We start from the raw sequence: 17925 nt of genomic DNA, 5'->3' as shown, positions 1-17925 counted from the left end.
GCAGCGAGCACAGAGCACTCGCCCTGCACGGCACAAACACCTCCAACATCCACCCACGGGGCACGTCTGGGTCCAAGACCACTCGGGATCCTCCTGCAGCTGTCTCTGGGATAAGCACACCCCAGTCTGTGACACTGTGACAGCTATTCCTGCTGCGTGGATGCACTGTTTGGAAGCTTCGTGTGAAAGCTGAAACTTGTATTTTTCGTTTTCCAGATGACACTGGCATACTGGTGCCTGGTGAATAATGGCTGTTTGGTGTGCATGGAATTGCCCTCTAACAACTGGAATTCTGTGCTTAACTTCAGAAATAGGGCAGCCACTATTAATAAAATTATGCATGGAATGTGTCATCCTTCCACAGATGCTGAAGAGCTCTCACTGCACTGAGGCTCAGGACACCCTTCCTATGAGGGTGGAAGGTGTCCCTGCCCACGGCAGGGGTTGGAATGAGATGGTTTTTAAGGTCCTTTCCAACCCAAACCACTCTGTGATCACCATCTCTCTCTCGGGACAGTCTGGACTGGCTGGGCAGTGAATCCATCGATGCCTGGGCACAGCAGTGGATCTGGACTCGCCCACAGGGAGTTCGGGCACCTGCCCTCACAAGAGTGGAGCAGAACTGACACATCCCAGCGTGGATCTAACCATGCACTGACCACTCTGCAAGACCCCTGGAAGAGTTTTTACTCCTAAGAATTATATAGATAAATACCACTTAGAACCACTGAATCTTTTAGGTTGGAGAAGACCTCTAAGATGGAGTCCAACCATTCCTCCAGCACTGCCAAGGCCACCACTGCCCCCTGACCCCAAGTGCCACATCCTCACGGCTTTTAAATCCCTCCAGGGATGGGGACTCCACCACTGCCCCGGCAGCCTGTGCTAGGGCTGGACCACTCCTTCCATGAGGAAATTGTCTTTAATATCCAATCTAAACCTTCCCTGGTGCAGTTTAAAGTAATTCCCTCTCATCCTGTCCCTGTTCCCTGGGAGCAGAGCCCGATCCCCCCTGGCTGCCGCCTCCTGCCAGAAGGTCCCACCTGAGCCTCCTTTTCTCCAGGCTGAGCCCCTCCAAGTCCCTCAGCTGAGCTGTTTCTTGTAGGACTTGACCCTCAAAAATATTAATCTGAAATTTTCTGTGTCTGCAGGGCAGCAATTAACATAATTTGATCTGCATGGCCGTGTCTTTACTGATGCACAGGAGTTGCAGACACAACTCATTTGAGAAATCCAGAGGAAGGGACAATCCCACAGCCGAACAGTCAGGATAAAGCACTGCCCACACACTGTACTGTTCTATTAACAGATATAAGGATTATTTTTGGACCATTGTCTAAAAAGAGCTTTTCCCACGCCTTAGAGTGGATAATTTTGTTTCTAATCTTTCCTGCTCACTGCTGCCATTTTTACCTTCCTGAAGGGTGAAGGTGTGAACCAAGGCAGCAGCAGTGGCTAGCTCAGTCTGAACTGCTCTGCAAGCCAACATACGGCAATGTAGCCACAAGTGATGCCCAAATTTAGTAGTTCACACTGATGCCAAGCCCTGAAGTTTCTGTTATTCACTTTGTCCCATCAAATTCCCAGTAAGTGTATAAAAACAGTGGTTTGGGGGTCACTTACCACATCCACATGTGTCAATCTAGCACACGAAATTGTTCAGAGGCAGAGAAAACACACACACAACTCTTCATGGGTGAAAAATAGTCCCATTCCTCCTCTGGAACAAACAAGACCAGATCTTTTCTCTCCTAATTACCAGGGAATTTGTGAACAGGCAGTACCTGGGGCTGACATGCTACACCAGAGCCATGGTTGCATCCACATTTAATATCCCTTATGTACAGGCTGCAAATATCACAAAAGGAAGAGGAAAAACACTCACAGAAGTCAAGTAATTCTGATTTTATATTCAGGCTTTGCAAATCAAGGATGTCCTATTTTACTATTCATTCAAGGCAAAAGTCTACACAGGCATGTCAAAAGCAGGAATTGAAAAACAGTGAACACAACAGTCTTGAAAATACGTTTAATGTCTAATCTTATACAAAAGTGACAGCATTTTCAAAAAAATATCAAATCCTGTATTTATAGCTTCTCACTATCATACAGCAATATTTGTTTCATCTAAAGAAAATACAGCAGCAGGTGATAATCTATACTTTAAAGATGTGATTGCTTATATTTCGTATTGTAAACAAATGCAGTATGTCAACCTCAAAGCACAAGTCAAAACGAACTCCTCAGCAATTGAACTCAAAATGATGCATAGAAATGTACAAATTCCATTGCAAAAGCTTCAGGCCAGAAGTTGCTCACACTTGACATAACATGTGATAAAGTTACTACACGGTATATAGTGACACCTTGAGTTTTTACACAATAGATTAACAGGAATACCCTTTTCACTGCTATGCAAAGAACTCTGCTCACAAAAACAAAGGGGTTATGAAACAGTTTTCATGACCTCAAGAAATACGAATATACATTGAAAAACATCCCATATATATTGAATTTTAGCCTAAATGTTCCAGTAATAAATCCTGCCTATTTCAGGAAGAACCTAGAAGTCTAGTTACTTTTACAAAACCCCCTTCCAAAAATCATTACTTGCTACTTCTGCTTTATCCTTTCCTACCTCTTCCCATTCCCTGCAGAGACATATGGCCAGTGCAATTCCAACTGGAGCGCTGCTACTGCATGATCCATTCATTTGGAATAAATGTTTTTTCATTACAATGATTTACAGTCTAAGGCTGCAGGTATCAAAAAAGCACTTGAGCAAATGCAGTCAATGTTGCTTATGTTAATTTTTAATTAGTCTTGCCAAGTCTGCTTGGGGGGCAACTGGTTTTTTTTTAACGTTAGTGAAGCACTTTTGGTTCTTATTCCAAGGGTTAAGTTGCTGGGGTTTAAGTTGAAATGTTAAAAAGTATTTTTGTTCAGCTCCACTACTGTCTTCCTAAAACAAAAAGTAGACATTCCTTTGCTATCAGCTTTCATGGCGTTGGATTAAAGCAGCCACAGCTCAGCTGGCTGCTTTCTCCTGCAAAAATACCGTAGGACTTTGCCATAAAGGCTATGACTACCAAGGAGCATCACCACCAGGTCACCCCATGTGCTTTTAGTGTCCATCACATGCATGCAGGAAGCCATGAAGGTACTGGAAGAGAATTAACTCGTGTTCACAGTTCCATGATTACAAAGACTCCCTAATGAGCTACCATGTGAAGCAAAATCTGTTCCTAATTCTACCCACAGAGGCTAAGTTAGGAGATCCCCAGCTGTGGAGGAAACAAACTGTCCGTGGTCCAAGTGTAGGCCGTGAAGTACCACCAAGAGACGTGGCTGTGTCTCGGCAAATCCCTCGGATGTGCTTGGCACAGATATGGCAAGAACACGAAAACTTAGGGCAGTGCCCCTTGGGAGAGGCAGCTGCACAGCAGTGCACAGGCTTCCTGACATTCAATTTCTCCCAAATTCCACCTACTCTGTGAGGTATGCAGACACCCAGCTGGGAACAGGGGGCTGCTCCCAGGGACAGCGAACGAGACCCCCTCGCGCCCAACCGCGGGAACAAGGATCTCGTGACACAACTGTGCCAAGAACTGCTGGGAAGGGAATGCTCAGGTTGGGCTTTAAGCTCAAGTTCAGTTTCCAGGGACTCTGAAAAAGTCTGCCAGGTTTACACAACCCAGCAGCCAAGTCAAATTTGAAATGACTAGAACCCAGGTCAGAAATAGGGAAGTACCTATGTGGGGATCAGTTTCTCTTTACACAGACCAAGCCAAACTTCCAACCACCACAGAATGAGAACTGGCAACAGGATGTCCTCATTTGCATGCATAAAACTCACATTTTGCTGATTCAAAGTTAACTGCACATCCAGGTTATTTCACTTGCACAGGAATGCCTGTTTGTGAACACCAACAGTGTGCTGACAAGCCACACCAAGGCTTCCAAACGTGGCTCTTCTCCTCCGTAGTCCCAGACCGAGCAACTGGTTTGAGTATGTACAAAATGCTGAGAAAACCTTCGAGTTCACATGCTCTGTCTTGTTAGTTTGAATTACTGTAGCACGTTCAAATATTAGGTTTCTTGACTAAAATGTTGAAACACTTTCCCTATTGACTTTTTAGAATAACCTGAAAATAGACAAAATATGACTATCCATCCATCCGTTCAATGACCAGCACAAGTCTGGCAACAAGACTTAAAGCATTCATGGAAATTTAAGAATTAACTTTTTTTAATTCCGTGGGCCTGATTCTTTATAATCCTTACATGGCAACTCCTGTTTTTCCAAGGAATACTTGCCAACATAAGAACCACAGGTGTGTTAGTTGATTTCTTCTCTTTGTATTTCACTTGATTAAACCAAATAATTATGCCAGCATATGAGCAGGGTAAATTGATGTAAACTGCTCCTTCATACCTCAAATGCACATATGAGAGGCAATATTCTTCACAGCCCCATACATTACTGAAACAAAAACTGTAAAAATCTCTGTAAGTAGTGGATGAAGGTGGAAAACTACAGTATTCTGTTGCCCAGAATGTATTCAGCGGTAAGGCTGCAAGAGACAATAAGTCATGGTCAATACAGGCTTTTCACACAGCAGTTCATTCACAGTTACAAATATTCTTAATTAATCACAAATTCATCCTTATAACTTATTATTCCCTCCCTGTTGCCCTAGCAGCAACCTCTTCAGATTAAACAGATTATTTTCTCTTTCAGAATTATTACAAGGCTTTCCCCCCCTTTTTTTGGTTTTTGGAGTCTTTCCAAGCAGTGGAAGACCACTACAATATGAGACATGCTCCAATTTAACATAATTTCACCATTCTAGTATATTTAGTATTTAACAAGTTGCTCCTATCCCACTGACTTGAGGAATAAAACAGGTGTGCTGAAAGTCCTTACCTGCACTAGCAGGTCTTATGCTATTGAATTTTCCCACTTAAATGTGAAATACTTTAGAGTAACTTGAGACCAAAATTAAATACTCACATGGGGACCACCAGGCATTGATGGAGCACCAGCAGGACCAGATGGCACTTGAAAAGGATTAGGGGGCGTAGGATATAGTCCTGGAGCTGGATATGATCCTGTGGGTGGAGGGAATGGCCCGGGCGGTGAAGGTCCCCACGTTCCAGGCGGGACCGTACCCCATGGTACTGTCGGCGCAGCCCCAGGAGTCTGGGTAGGAGCGGAATATGGCCCTGGGGGTGGATATGGCATGCTGGGAGCAGGATACTGCCCTCCCATTGTTGGTCCCCATGCTCCAGAGGGCATGGATCCCCATGGCCCAACAGGAGCAGGAGGTGCAGCTGGCTCTGTTGGACCTCCGTAAGGTCGTGGAAGCTCTGGAAAGGGCATATTTGGTGGAGGATACTGCCCTGGCGGGACAGGACCTGGCACAGTTGGGGGTGGATATGGACCACCAGGAGGAGGGCAGGAGGGTCCAGTAGGAGGAGGAGGAAATGGAGCAGGCGGTCCCGGGGGCATTGAAGGATACATTCCCGTTGGAGGAGGTCCGAAGGGCACGCTGGAAGCCGATGTGTTTGGTGGCAGTCCGGTTGGAGTCATAGGGGGGGCACTGGGGTTATTCCAAGGGTTGGAAGCCGGCCAGCCCTGCGGAGGCTGCCCGGGCTGCTGGCCAGGCTTGGTGCTGCTCACTTTAGAGGTTTTAGCAGGCGACTGGTCTGGTAAAGCATCTGCCAACTGAAAGACAAAGCGCCGGTGAGAACGGAACGTGCCCGCCGGAGTTCCCAGCTGCAGACATCCCCCCACCACGTGGCTACATCCCAGCTGCCGGAGCGGCAGGAGAAGAGCTCTTGGTGGCTGCACAGAGATGATTACATTCATTTTTGTGCAGCTCCTATCACTAAGGCAGCAGAGACATTCTGACAGGCCGCAGTTAAAAACCCAGAGATAAAAGGTGACCTACCACACGGAACAACAGGCAACTGCAGCACAAACCTGAAAACATTTTCCTAGATTTCCATTACAACTATCCTGATGCCATTAAAGCACAGCTCCTTTGTTAATATCACAGGAGAGAAGTCAGGAGGCACCCAGCAGCTTCCGAAGTTTAGTCCAGGGATTGCTACATCTACCCAAAAGGAAAACACCACGACTGTGATACAGAGGAAATCTCTCAGCTGTCAGCTCCCCTTTTCCTTCAAAAAACTGTGTCAGCTTTTGGAATAATCAACACAACTGGCTGATCTTCAGGAAAGAAAAACTGTTACTTACCGAAAAATCATCAGTTCCAGACATTGTGCTGAAAAGTAAGGTGAGATAAAGTGAAATTTGTTGAAAATAATAAAGGTATTTTTAAGCAAGACTTCATGAGACATCTACATTTGTCTCATTCAGAGCACAGCAAGTGCTGAACTGGCAGCAACTCTTGGTGCCTTGGTTTCAGTGCCTCTGGCCCACACCAGGTCCTGGACCACGGATCAGGGTGATCAGTGCCTGTGTCTGCTGGGACACCTGTGCCCAAGTGTTGCTTTGGGGATCCCCGGTTAGTGAGGTAATGCGAATAAATTTTCTCTTTGTGTTTTAGCCCTGCGTTTGTGGCTGTCCCAGCTGCCTCCCTGTGCTCACAGAGCAACCCAAACACCTTTCTCTGGATTAAGTTCCCATGAAACGGAAAGTCCTGAGCCTCCACCTGCCTCAGCTCAGCCAGGTGCAACACAGGATATAAATAGGTCACATTGCAATAGGAAAAAATATTTTAAGCATTCATATGGAATATATGGAGCCTGCCCAGACAGGGAGGCCTGGGAAAGATTCCAGGTGTTCTCTAAACTGGGATTTGGAAAAGGTATAGCAGGATTCTTGTGGGGGAAGTCAATGCATCTAAACCAAAACATGATTGTCGCTATTGGGGCGGCCATGACACACAGGGACAGTGCCTCTTTCAAGGGCCAAAAAGCCATTTATTAAACAAAGCAGCCTCTTTTATACACCTTTTTATGTTATCATTTGTGTTACATATTCACTGGCTGCTAAACTACCACAATAGGCTCATTGGCTATTACTAACTACAACATACTACCATTGGCTACCTACAGCATAAGCATTCAAGCATTCAAAAAAATAACAGGTTTGGATATGTTGCTGTTTTCTCCTTCTACTGTTTAACTTTCTCGCTTCTGTTGATACTAAATTCTCATGGGTAAAAACTAATTATTTTTCTTTTCATGGACTTTTCTCACAGTCCTTCTCTAACCAAAGTAACAGGCCTGAGCCATAATTTTACAAAGGCAAAAAGGCCTTCATTTTATAAGGTTTTACTTAAATACCACACATGATTAAATCAGAGAATCATGGAAGGGACCTTACAGACTACGTAGTTCCAACCTCCTGACATGGGCAGGGACACCTTCCAAACCCATCCAACCTGGCCTTGAACACTTCCAGGGATGGGGCAGCCACAGCTTCTCTGGGAAACCTGTGCCAGGGCATCACCACCCTCAAAATTCTTCCCAATATCCCATCCATCCCTGCCCTCTGGCAGTGGGAAGCCATTCCCCCTTGTCCTGTCACTCCAGGCCCCTGTCCCCAGTCCCTCTCCAGCTCTCCTGGAGCCCCTTTAGGCCCTGCAAGGGGCTCTGAGCTCTCCTTGGAGCCTTCTTGTCTCCAGGTGAACGCCCCCAGCTCTCCCAGCCTGGCTCCAGAGCAGAGGGGCTCCAGCCCTTGGAGCATCTTCATGGCCTCCTCTGGACTTGCCCCAATAGGTCCATGTCCTTCAGATGCTGGGGACCTCAGAGCTGGAATCCCCACACAGATCTTATGGCCAGAAATAAAAGAACTATAGTTTGCTAATGGTTTATCCTCCAATTATTTCAGAACACATCAAGGGCAGGGGATGTTCTTATTTACGTTCACCAATTCCAGTAACTGACTATAGAGGTGTCACTAACACGTATCCAACTTCCAACCTCTCCACACTTCCAAGGAGCACTGAAAATAGGGACCAATGAGCCATATTAACAAATAACCAGAGGAGAGGAACTGTTAAGAAGATGACCAAGACCAGCCAGAAATTTTTAGGGGAGAGTGTAGGAGCCAGAAAGGAATGTAAGAGGAGGAAAAATGCAAAAGAGACGTCAAGAGTACAAATACTACTGCAAGGTTAATTCCCACAAAACACAATCTTTGTATTCCCCTTGCTGATGGTGAAGAACTGACTTCTAAGACAGAGAATGGTCTCAGGGATGGAGGTGTGTACAGAAAGCCTGGATCAAATAGGTTTATAAGCTCCCTTAGATTAATATGTATTCACATTATTTACATTATATTATTTATACATTCATCTCTGAAACTGTACTGTAAATTTATTATTATCTACACAATTTCCTAATGTTAGGACAGTTCTGGATCAGAACAAGGGGCCATTTAGCTCAGCATCCCATTTTATCTTAACAATGACCAGTAGAGAAGAACAAGAACAGGAATGACACTCACCCCCCAACACTTCAATGATTCCAAGCTTTGACACTTCCTAAGCTGTACACAATTTCTATGGAGTAATAACCCTCAAATAATTCCTTTTTTACTAACACATCCAGCTTCCTCACTTAGATGAGGGGATGTCTCATTTGCCCACTTCAGTGCTGTTCCTACAACACCCACTGGCAAGGAACTCCACGGGCTGCTATTTGTTGCACAAAAGCCACCTCCTTTTTTTGTTCTAAACCTGGATTTTACTAGTTTCACTTGTTGGTCCTCCATTCTTGCAGCTGAGGAAATCAGCAAGTCTATTCTTATCCACCCTGCCCATGCTGATCATTATCCTACAGATTGTTATCATTTTCTTTCAGCTGTCCCTTCTCCAGGCTGAGCTCCAGCTCATTCCCCTGACCCTTGTCCAGCAGCTATTCCATACCTTTCATTATTCTCCCTGCCTCAATTTGAGGCTTTTCCAAGTCTTTTGTATCTTTTGGGATGAATGACAAGAAAGAAACACAGAGAATTGAAGATGTGGGATAATAATTGATTTATACAGTATCATAATTATGCTCTGGTTTGTCTTCTATTTCCTTCCTGATACTTCTTAATTTTTCAGCTGCTTTTTGATCCCCATGGAACTGACACTTCTGTGGCAATATTTCACTCCTCAGTGTCAAGGGTCAGCCCAGCATTTTATATGTGAAATTATATGCACCGCTCTACATTTATCTACTCTGAATCACAGCAGATTTATTGCCATTGAATTATTTCTGCTGATTTATTATCCAATCCTTACTTTCCTGAATGGCTTTGTATCAACAAGACACTGTTCATCTCATTTCCCAAGTTATTTATGACCACACGGAACAACCCAGACCTCTGTGGAAACACAGTGAACTTTTCAAGGTACACCTAATAATTTAAAAAACTCTTTTAAGAAATACCTAGTAATTTAAATAAACCTTTTAAGAAGCACCTAATAATTTAAATAAGCCTTCTAAGAAATAAGTATCTACAAAGTTGATGGAATTCAGTGCCTAACTGCATGAATAAAAAGGTTTGTTAAAACTCCAGTATCAATTTGTAACAGCAGTAGTTCTTTCAAGTAAGGAGTCTTTGTCTCAGATGAGGGACATGTTCAAATCAAGAACTATTTGTTTAAAATTGAGAAACCAACTGAACTACATCAGGGAAGTAGTTTCTGCTCCTGTTATTAACAGCTCAGCTGTCTGAGACATATCTACCAGAAACTCAATTTCTCTTCAAGAAATACCTCTTCTGCTAAGAATTCATTAATATTTGCAATTAACCACACTCAATAACTTGGCAGGTGCTTTTTGGTGGAAGCTATTTCATATAACCCCAAAAATAAAGGAAATCAATCATTAATATAGAGACAATTACAAAAAAATTTTTACATAAATGAACAGGTAATAATAATCATCATCATAATCAGGTTATCAAAAAACACCACCAAAACAGGTCAAGAGAATCCTCATTTCTTTAGGCAGATGGAGAGATGGGATAAGACCAACTGAAAAACAGATCTATAACAGATTGAAAAAAGTCCACAGAAGAGGCTGAACATTTGCTGCGAGGGAGAGAAGGAAGAGAAGAAATGAAACTAAAGGAGAACTCAGAAGAAAATCCTGGGATCTGTCACAAAAGTGTCAGGGAGAAGTAAATTCAAGTCAAGCAGTGGGTGAACACGGTTGAAACAGGCCTGCTTCCCAAATATCAACTAATATCCCCAATATCTGTTAGCAGATCATTCCCAAATATTTCTGTGCCATGAAAACGAAGGGAACAATTCTACTGCATTATTTATGGAGGGGGGGGGGGGGTGGGGGGTGGGGGGGAAAGTAGTTAAGCACAGCTTATAATGAGATTTAGTGGCTTTTTTACTTTGGCAAGCAGACAAGAGCAACATTTGTTGGCAACATTTGGGATAACTGAGCCCATGCCAAGCATGTCAAGGATCCTCTTGCAGACAGGATGGCCTATTTCAGGGATGTTTTTTAAACAGACATTTAATCTGGGCACTGCCACCTTCATTTCATAAAAAAGAAACTGAAATTACCCTTAACATTCAGACAACATATGAACTCATCTGTACTTAGATCTGGAATTTATATTCCATTCAGGTTGTTCAACACTAGTTAAAGAATTTCAGTCAAAACCTTACAGGAATACCAATTATATTAATACAATTATTGCCCAAGGCATTCACATGCTCACAGATCAGACTCAGAGACAGTGTCAGACAGAAGACCTCCAAGTAACTAAATTTTAAAGTCCCCCCATGTCACACTTTGGCTCAAGATTTTAGAAAAAACCCCACACAGAATGGGGGCTTGATGAGATTTTGAGAGTCATCAGGATTAACAAATGGACTCCTGAATTAACCAATTATTTCTTGAAGCCTTCCTAGTGCACAAGCATTGATATGAGCAGAGAAAAACTCATCAATGTAACAGACATTTACTCTGCCACACTTAAACTCTACTCCAAATTATCTTTCCTGGAGTTGGGATGAAGAAAGAGAAAAGGAGGAGGGTTCAGGAGTTAAAGTCATTTGGCAGGGAGCAGAAAGACAACAGAGCTGGCAGCATTCAGTGAAGTCCTGTTTGCATCCACTATGCTGTAGGATAAGATTTCCTTTGTTTTCCGAAGGCCAACGCCCCTGGAAACATCTCCAGCTTTCCAGAAGCCCAGAGCCTGCCAGCTCCAGCTCTGCTGGTCAGGGCATCACCTCTCAGCCACCTCTGAGCACATAAACGGCCAGAAGCACAAAATTGAAGTGAGGGATGGTGAGAGATGACCAATGCCTGCAAAAAAAGGCTGCCAGGAGCTGAATCCCTCTCACCCTTTATCCTGAAGAGCCATGAGAGGCAGGAAGGACTTCACTGCACCTGCCCAGAAATGATACCCTGCAAAACCTTCAGGCCACAGGCCAAGGCCTCCTGGACATCCATGAGCTGCTCCCAAAAGTTACCAGCAGGTAGGTGAGACGAGCGAGGCTGCCATGCTCATGCTGCGCTGGGAAGAGAGAAAGGCTGGGAAGCACAACTCCAACACGGCTCTGGCAGGAGAGCTCCTCCAGCAGCGCTCACAACCAACTGGTGGCTTTCAGAGAGGTCTGTGAAACGCCTGTTCCTGGAAGCGTGGTGCTACGTGTGCCGTGCTAAATCCGTCCTACTAAACAGCTTCCGCAACAAACCAGCTCCACGGTGGTTTTTTGAGCTCTAAACCCTCTTGGATTGCATCCATCTCACTGCAACTATGGGTGTAGTAGCAATTTTCCTATGCTTTTGCCTTTCCTGGCTTTTATCCACCATCAGTCCTTACCGACCCTCGTTAGGAAGAGCTGTCCAAAGCACTTCTTCTTCCTTACCCAAAACTCAGCATCCACTGCTTTCCTATTTTTTTTGAGTTGTTTGACATTTTTCCAACACTTGACGTGCCAGATTTAGTTCCTGTCTCCAAGATCATCTTTCAAACACAGAAAAAGGTTTTCTGGATGCAACAGGCTGTGCTGCATTTCCACTGGGTGGCACGGCTGCCTCGGCAGAGAGGTTCCTTTGTCACTCTAACATGACTAATTCCTACCAGCATAACCTCATCTACAACAGGATTTCTGCCCACATAAGTGTAACTACCCAACATAGCACACGGAGAAAATGGAAGAGACACCAAATCTTTGACAGCTTCTAAATGTTTTCTAAAATATGCAAATTTCTGCAGCTTCAGGCATTAAATATCAACACTTCAGAGCTGGCCTTTATAGAATCCCAGAATGGTTTGGGTTGGAAGGGACCTTAAAGATCATCTCATTCCACTCCCTGCTATGGGCAGGGACACCTTCCTCCACTAGGCCAGGCTGCTCCAAGCCCCATCCACTTCCAGGGATGGGGCAGCCACAGCTTCTCTAGGAAACCTATGTCAGGGCTCACCACCCTCACAGCCAAGAATTTCTTCCTAATATCCCATCCAACCCTGCTCTCTGTCAGTGGGGAAGCCATTCCCCCTTGTCCTGTCACTCCATGCTCTTTAAAACAGTCCCTCTCCATCCTTCTTGCAGACTCTCTTCAGGTACTGGAAAGCCACAATTAGATCACCCCAAAGCCATTTCTTCTCCAAGCTGAGCCACCCCAACACTCTCAGCCTTTCCTCATAGGAGAGCTGCTCCAGCCCTCTGATCATCTTGGTGGCCTCCTCTGGCCCTTTCCCCATCTTTAATGCCTCCCCAGTGCTCAGATACCATAAAATAATTTGGTGTGCCCTGGGTCTTTATCCATTGGGAGAACAAAGTTAATTGACAAACTAAACCAACAGCTACATCATCAGTGGCTATGAGAGATTTGGGGATATTTCTGCCCCTTTCCCTGTCTGTTATGACTGAAAAAATGACAAAGATCAGTATTCAGATCTTCAGGACAAATTTCATTAAGACCGACAACCAAATTGTGGCATTTGCTATAAATTACCAACTACCAAAAAGAAAATAATTCTTCAAAACAGAGATCCTGGCAGTTTCCAAGACCTGTAAAATACAAAGCCACAAGGATCTACGATCTGTGCCAGCTCTTCACCCTTGTCAGGCCATTCAGTTTCACAGCTGCCTCCCCACCAAGGCCAGACCTGATCCCTTCATCTGGTCCCCAAACCCAGCCAGATGGTCCCAGACCCGGCAGACACAGATCACAAGGAGGTGTCTTGTTCATGTGCCAGCTGTGACACAAAGTCAGGGCAGAACAGAGAGCCTCCCCTGCCAAAGATTCCTCCTGTCCACACCACGCAGCCCTGGGAATCCTGAAAAAGATGTATTAGTCCAGCAGCTTGGAATGATTAAAACTGATCTTTCAGAGTTGCCTCTAAATTATCTTGAGAGCTACAGAGCCTCACATCACAGAATCCTAGAATGGTTTGGGTTGGAAGGGACCTTAAAGCTCATCCCTTTCCACCTCCTGCCACGGGCAGGGACACCTTCCACTAGCCCCGGTTGCTCCAAGCCCCATCCAAACTGGCCTGGAACTCCTCCAGGGATGGGGCAGCCACAGCTTTCCTGGGCAGTCCCTGTTCTCCTCTCAAGCATTATCAGCTTAATTACTGTAATTGTTTTAAGTGAAATAAACACACTGACTCTGAGGAGTGGCTATCAAACAGCTTCACTGCAGGGTTTTGGTGTGTCACCCCCGAACAAAACACCAAACCCATGTGTCACATTCCAGCTGTAACCTCACCGCTGACACACAAACCCACACACCCTTCTGCTCCTTAGCAGAGGCTCTTTCACAGGAAAACCACTTCTCAGGATTCACACCTGGCACCTTTCACATCTTCATCTGGCACTGTTAAAATGGACTTGAATGAACTCAAGCTTCAAGAATACCCAAACTGCTTTCCAGGACTGGCCTGATATTCACCACATATTTCCTTCAGCTATACCGATCTCCACAGGTCCTGGGAAGGGCAGTTTCAGGGCGTGTCATTTTGGTTTCAAAAAGACAAAGCACTTACTTCTGCTCATACACACCACTGGCAGTAAGGCTGAATACCATCAGATCAGCACCGTTTTCCACGGAATTGACCTGGAAACAAGTTTTCCATCAGAAATAAAACCTGTCAGGCAGGCAGCGCTCGGGGGGGCACAGATACCACGCAGTGCTGGCCCTCCCATGTAAGTCAGCTGCCTTAAATACGTTAAAATTTGATAAACCAACTTCTCATCAACTCTGAAAAACTGGATTTCCTGAGCCCTTCTTTAGAGAGGAAGCTTTAAGTTAAAGTCACTTATATGTAATCCACGCTCATTGATGTGCTCATTAATAGACTACGACCACACAGTACAAAAAAAAAGCCGAACAAATATTTAACCCAGCCAAGACAGCGCCACCAGCGCTACAGAGCCACCAGGCCCCGCCACAAACGACCCCCGGTGCTCTGCAGGGACCAGCACCGCCCGCCCCCCGCAGGCGGGGCGGCACCTCCGGGATGTCTGAGGCGCGGCGCGGCGGCTCCCCGGCCGCAGCCCCCCCGCCCTCCCGCGCTCCCCGCGGCGGCGCAGGGCCCGTGCTGGCGGCGGGGCCGGGTCGCGGTACCTGTGCGGGGGGAGCCGGCGCAGGCCCGGAGCGACGCGGCGGCCGCAGCTCCACCGCCACCGCGACGGGCACCGGAACCGGAACTGCGTCACGGCGGCCACGCCCACACCGACACATCGGAGGGGCGCGCTTGGCCACGCCCCTCTATGGCCGCTGCGTCACAGGCACCGCCCACCCCGGGGTGGACACGCCCCCCACCGTCTGCAGCGAGCGTCACAGACCACACCCACCCACGCGGCCACGCCCACGCGTGTCCCCGCCCACACGCGCCGAGCCATAGGCCACGCCCCTCCGCCGTTAGGCCACGCCCCCCGCCGTTAGGCCACGCCCCCATCACAGCGGCGCAGTCTGGGTGGGGTCACGTGACAGCGAGCGCGGCCCCGCCCTTTCGCGGCGCGCGGCAGCCCCCCCCACCATTTCCCCCCCCCCCGCGGTCACGTGATGCCCCCCCGCGGTCACGTGATGCCCTCCCTGAGGGGCGGGCGCGGCCCGTGAGGGGACTCGGCTGGGGGTCCCTCCGGAAATGTCCCTCGGGCTGCGAGAGCTGCTGTTAAAAAGCGTTTCACCACCATTTTCACCGCTGCCGTTAAAAAATAAAAAAAAAGTAGTAGCTTGATTTGTCGCCCCCCTCGTCCGTCAGTCAAAACCTGCGCCGTGCAGTTCAAGACGAGCAGCAGAAACCAACAAAGCAAAGCGCTTGCGTTTCTGTCCCTTCAACAGAAAAACAAGTCAAAATATTCTCCGTGTTAAAAAGAGGTATCAATTTAACCACTAAGAAATTAAAATATTATTCCTATGTACAGGCTAAATTGCCACGAACGGTTCCAGTAAAAGCTCCAAGAACATTGGTTTGTTCAGACCTATAGCCAACAGCTGCCAGCACAAATGCTGCAGCAGAAGCTGCACAACTCCTGTCATGTTTAACACTGTAATTAATAATCATATAAACAGCTGATTCTCATGGATCTATACGACTGCTGAAAATCTAATTCTGATTTTCTTCTCACCCAGTAGGAACAAATGAAGGCAATCCTGACAGCTCCAACAATTCCACCATGTTCCTGAGAGCCTTGTCCAAACTCCCCTTGACCTCTGTCAGCCTTGGGGCCATGACCACTGGCCTGGATTTCCCCTCAGCTTGCACAAAATCCCACCAAATTTTCGTTTTAAGTTATCCCAAATCATCCAGTTTTCATGTTCCAAACCTAAAACTGCACCTGAAATCTGGATTTTCCCTTTGCCCTCTCCCTGTGTCCCCAGCCCCCGTGGCAGGGCCCAAACACGCAGTGTGATTCCCTGCCCTGCCCTTCCCAGCTATGGCACTAATCCTGAGCCTTTCCATGCCCAGATAATTCCGTTAAACTCAGCAGAAACATGGGCACAGGCGATGCCCAGCACATGCCGACCCGGCCGCTGGCGCCCTTCCCTTGGGAGTGAGCATCTATTTGTGCTTTTCAAGGTCATTGTTTGGCCGCTTCTGAAGTAACAGGGAAAACGGAGCAGCAGGAGCCGGGCGCTGGCAGCCCAGAAACTGCCGGTGTCCTGGGCTGCATTCCCAGGAACGTGAGCGGCAGTGAGAGGGGGGAAATCTGCCCCTCTGCTCCACTTCCCTGAGACCCTGCTGGAGTGTTGTGTCCAGCTCTGCGGACCCCAAAATCAGAAGGAGGTGGAGCTACTGGAGCAAGTCCAGAGGAAATCATGGAGATGCTCCAAGGGCTGGAGCCAGGCTGGGAGAGCTGGGGGTGTTCACCTGGAGAAGAAAAGGCTCCAGGGAGAGCTCAGAGCCCCTTCCAGGGCCTAAAGGGGCTCCAGGAGAGCTGGAGAGGGACTGGGGACAGGGGCCTGGAGTGACAGGACAAGGGGGAATGGCTTCCCACTGCCAGAGGGCAGGGTTAGATGGGATATTGGGAAGAATTTTGAGGGTGGTGATGCCCTGGCACAGGTTTCCCAGAGAAGTGTCTGGGAAGTGTCGAAGGCCAGGTTGGATGGGGCTTGGAGCAACCTGGGCTAGGGGCAGGTGTCCCTGCCCATGGCAGAGGTTTGGAACTGGGTGGTCTTTAAGGTCCCTTCCAACCCAAACCATTCTGGAATTCTATGGTAGCTGTAACAGGCATGAAACTGCAATATTTGTACTGACTGATTTTCATAAATAATTATTACCAAAACTAAATGGGCATTTGCTATAGACCCCACCCTATAAGGACATGACAACCTGCCCTCTGAATTTAAATAAAAGCCATGGAAAATTTAGGCTGACTTCACAGCTCTTTCACAATTGCCTTTCTGAGTCCAGCGATCACTGGGAGTTCCTGTAGGAACAGCCCTTTTGGCGTGCCTCATTGGGAGAAATGAGCAAATAAGAATGAAATCAATTCTCCTCCCAGCTGTGTTCAGGGCACCTTTGCTTTTCCACGCTTGAAAGGGCAGTGTTGTGAGCGGCTGCTGCTGTGTCCTGGGCTGCCAGTGGTGACAGCAGGAGTCCCCAGAGCTTGATGTTTCTTCCTGAACAATCTGGTAGTTAGAAACCTTAATTAATGAGCAAAACATGCAGCTGACAGCAGTGGTGATGTCTCACTCTAAATATCAGACTGGGACTGCAATAGCACCTTTTAATCAATAATCTCACCAGCCAACCTCACCAGGCTTCACATTAGGATCACACAGTATGTAGAAGCAGAAAAGGAAGATGCATTTTTGATTTTTTTCCCCTCCTTTGGGCAAAAGCAGCTCTTCAGCTGTGTATGTGTATATGCTGAAGGCTGCAAAACGAATCTCAGAATGGTTTGGATTGGAAGGGACCTTAAAGACCATCTTGTTCCAACCCCATGCCATGGGCAGGGAGACCTTCCACTAGACGAGGTTTTTCCAAGCCACATCCAACCTGGCCTGGAACACTTCCAGAAATGAGGCAGCCACAGCTACTTTGGGCACCCTGTGCCATCATGGAATTTACATTCAATTGAATTGAAATAGGTCTTGGGAGGGGCTACCAGCGAGCCCTGGCCCCATCCTATTGGAAGATGTTACTTTGCACACTAAATTATGTAATGAAAGAAACATTGGGATGAAATTGTGAATTTAAATTATTCAGAAAGGCTGTTTGGTGTAATAATGTGAGGGCAGTTCTTTATTACAGGCCTGCATTGCAGAGCCTGTGCTGCTGCCTGTGTGCTACAAGTATTGGCCACTCTGTTTTTAGCTCAGCTTCATGTAAATATTTGGATTGGAAGGAAGCTCTGGTCTAACTTCTGTCTCAAAACAGGGATAGCTGTGAACCTTGTCTGCGTGAGTTCTGAGTGTCTCCAAAGTCGGAGATTGCTCAACCTCTCTGGATGTTCCATCCCTAAATACAGCCCC

At 46.7% G+C, this 17925-nt stretch overlaps 1 protein-coding gene across 1 annotated transcript; it reads right to left on the bottom strand.

Moving 5' to 3' along the window:
- Positions 1-1890: 1890 nt before the first annotated feature.
- Positions 1891-14650, bottom strand: MAPK1IP1L (mitogen-activated protein kinase 1 interacting protein 1 like). Its single transcript, XM_048307463.1, has 4 exons — positions 14569-14650; positions 6263-6290; positions 5015-5728; positions 1891-4574 (listed from the first exon to the last, which is right to left on the bottom strand). The coding sequence occupies exons 2-4, from the start codon at positions 6284-6286 to the stop codon at positions 4563-4565; spliced, it is 750 nt and encodes a 249-aa protein (XP_048163420.1). The 5' UTR covers positions 6287-6290; positions 14569-14650; the 3' UTR covers positions 1891-4562.
- Positions 14651-17925: the final 3275 nt, after the last annotated feature.

The sequence above is a fragment of the Corvus hawaiiensis genome, chromosome 6 (assembly GCF_020740725.1).
Source record: "Corvus hawaiiensis isolate bCorHaw1 chromosome 6, bCorHaw1.pri.cur, whole genome shotgun sequence".
Classification (NCBI taxonomy): domain Eukaryota; kingdom Metazoa; phylum Chordata; class Aves; order Passeriformes; family Corvidae; genus Corvus; species Corvus hawaiiensis.
Note: the sequence above shows the minus strand (reverse complement) of the source record. Positions and strands in the feature narration are given on the sequence as shown.

Bases quoted from the DNA above. Each gene is read 5' to 3' on its own strand.
- MAPK1IP1L (XM_048307463.1), bottom strand. From the start codon at position 6,286: ATGTCTGGAACTGATGATTTTTCG. The intron at 5,729-6,262 runs GTAAGTAACAGT...TTTGTCTTTCAG, and splicing joins CTGGAACTGATGATTTTTCG to TTGGCAGATGCTTTACCAGA.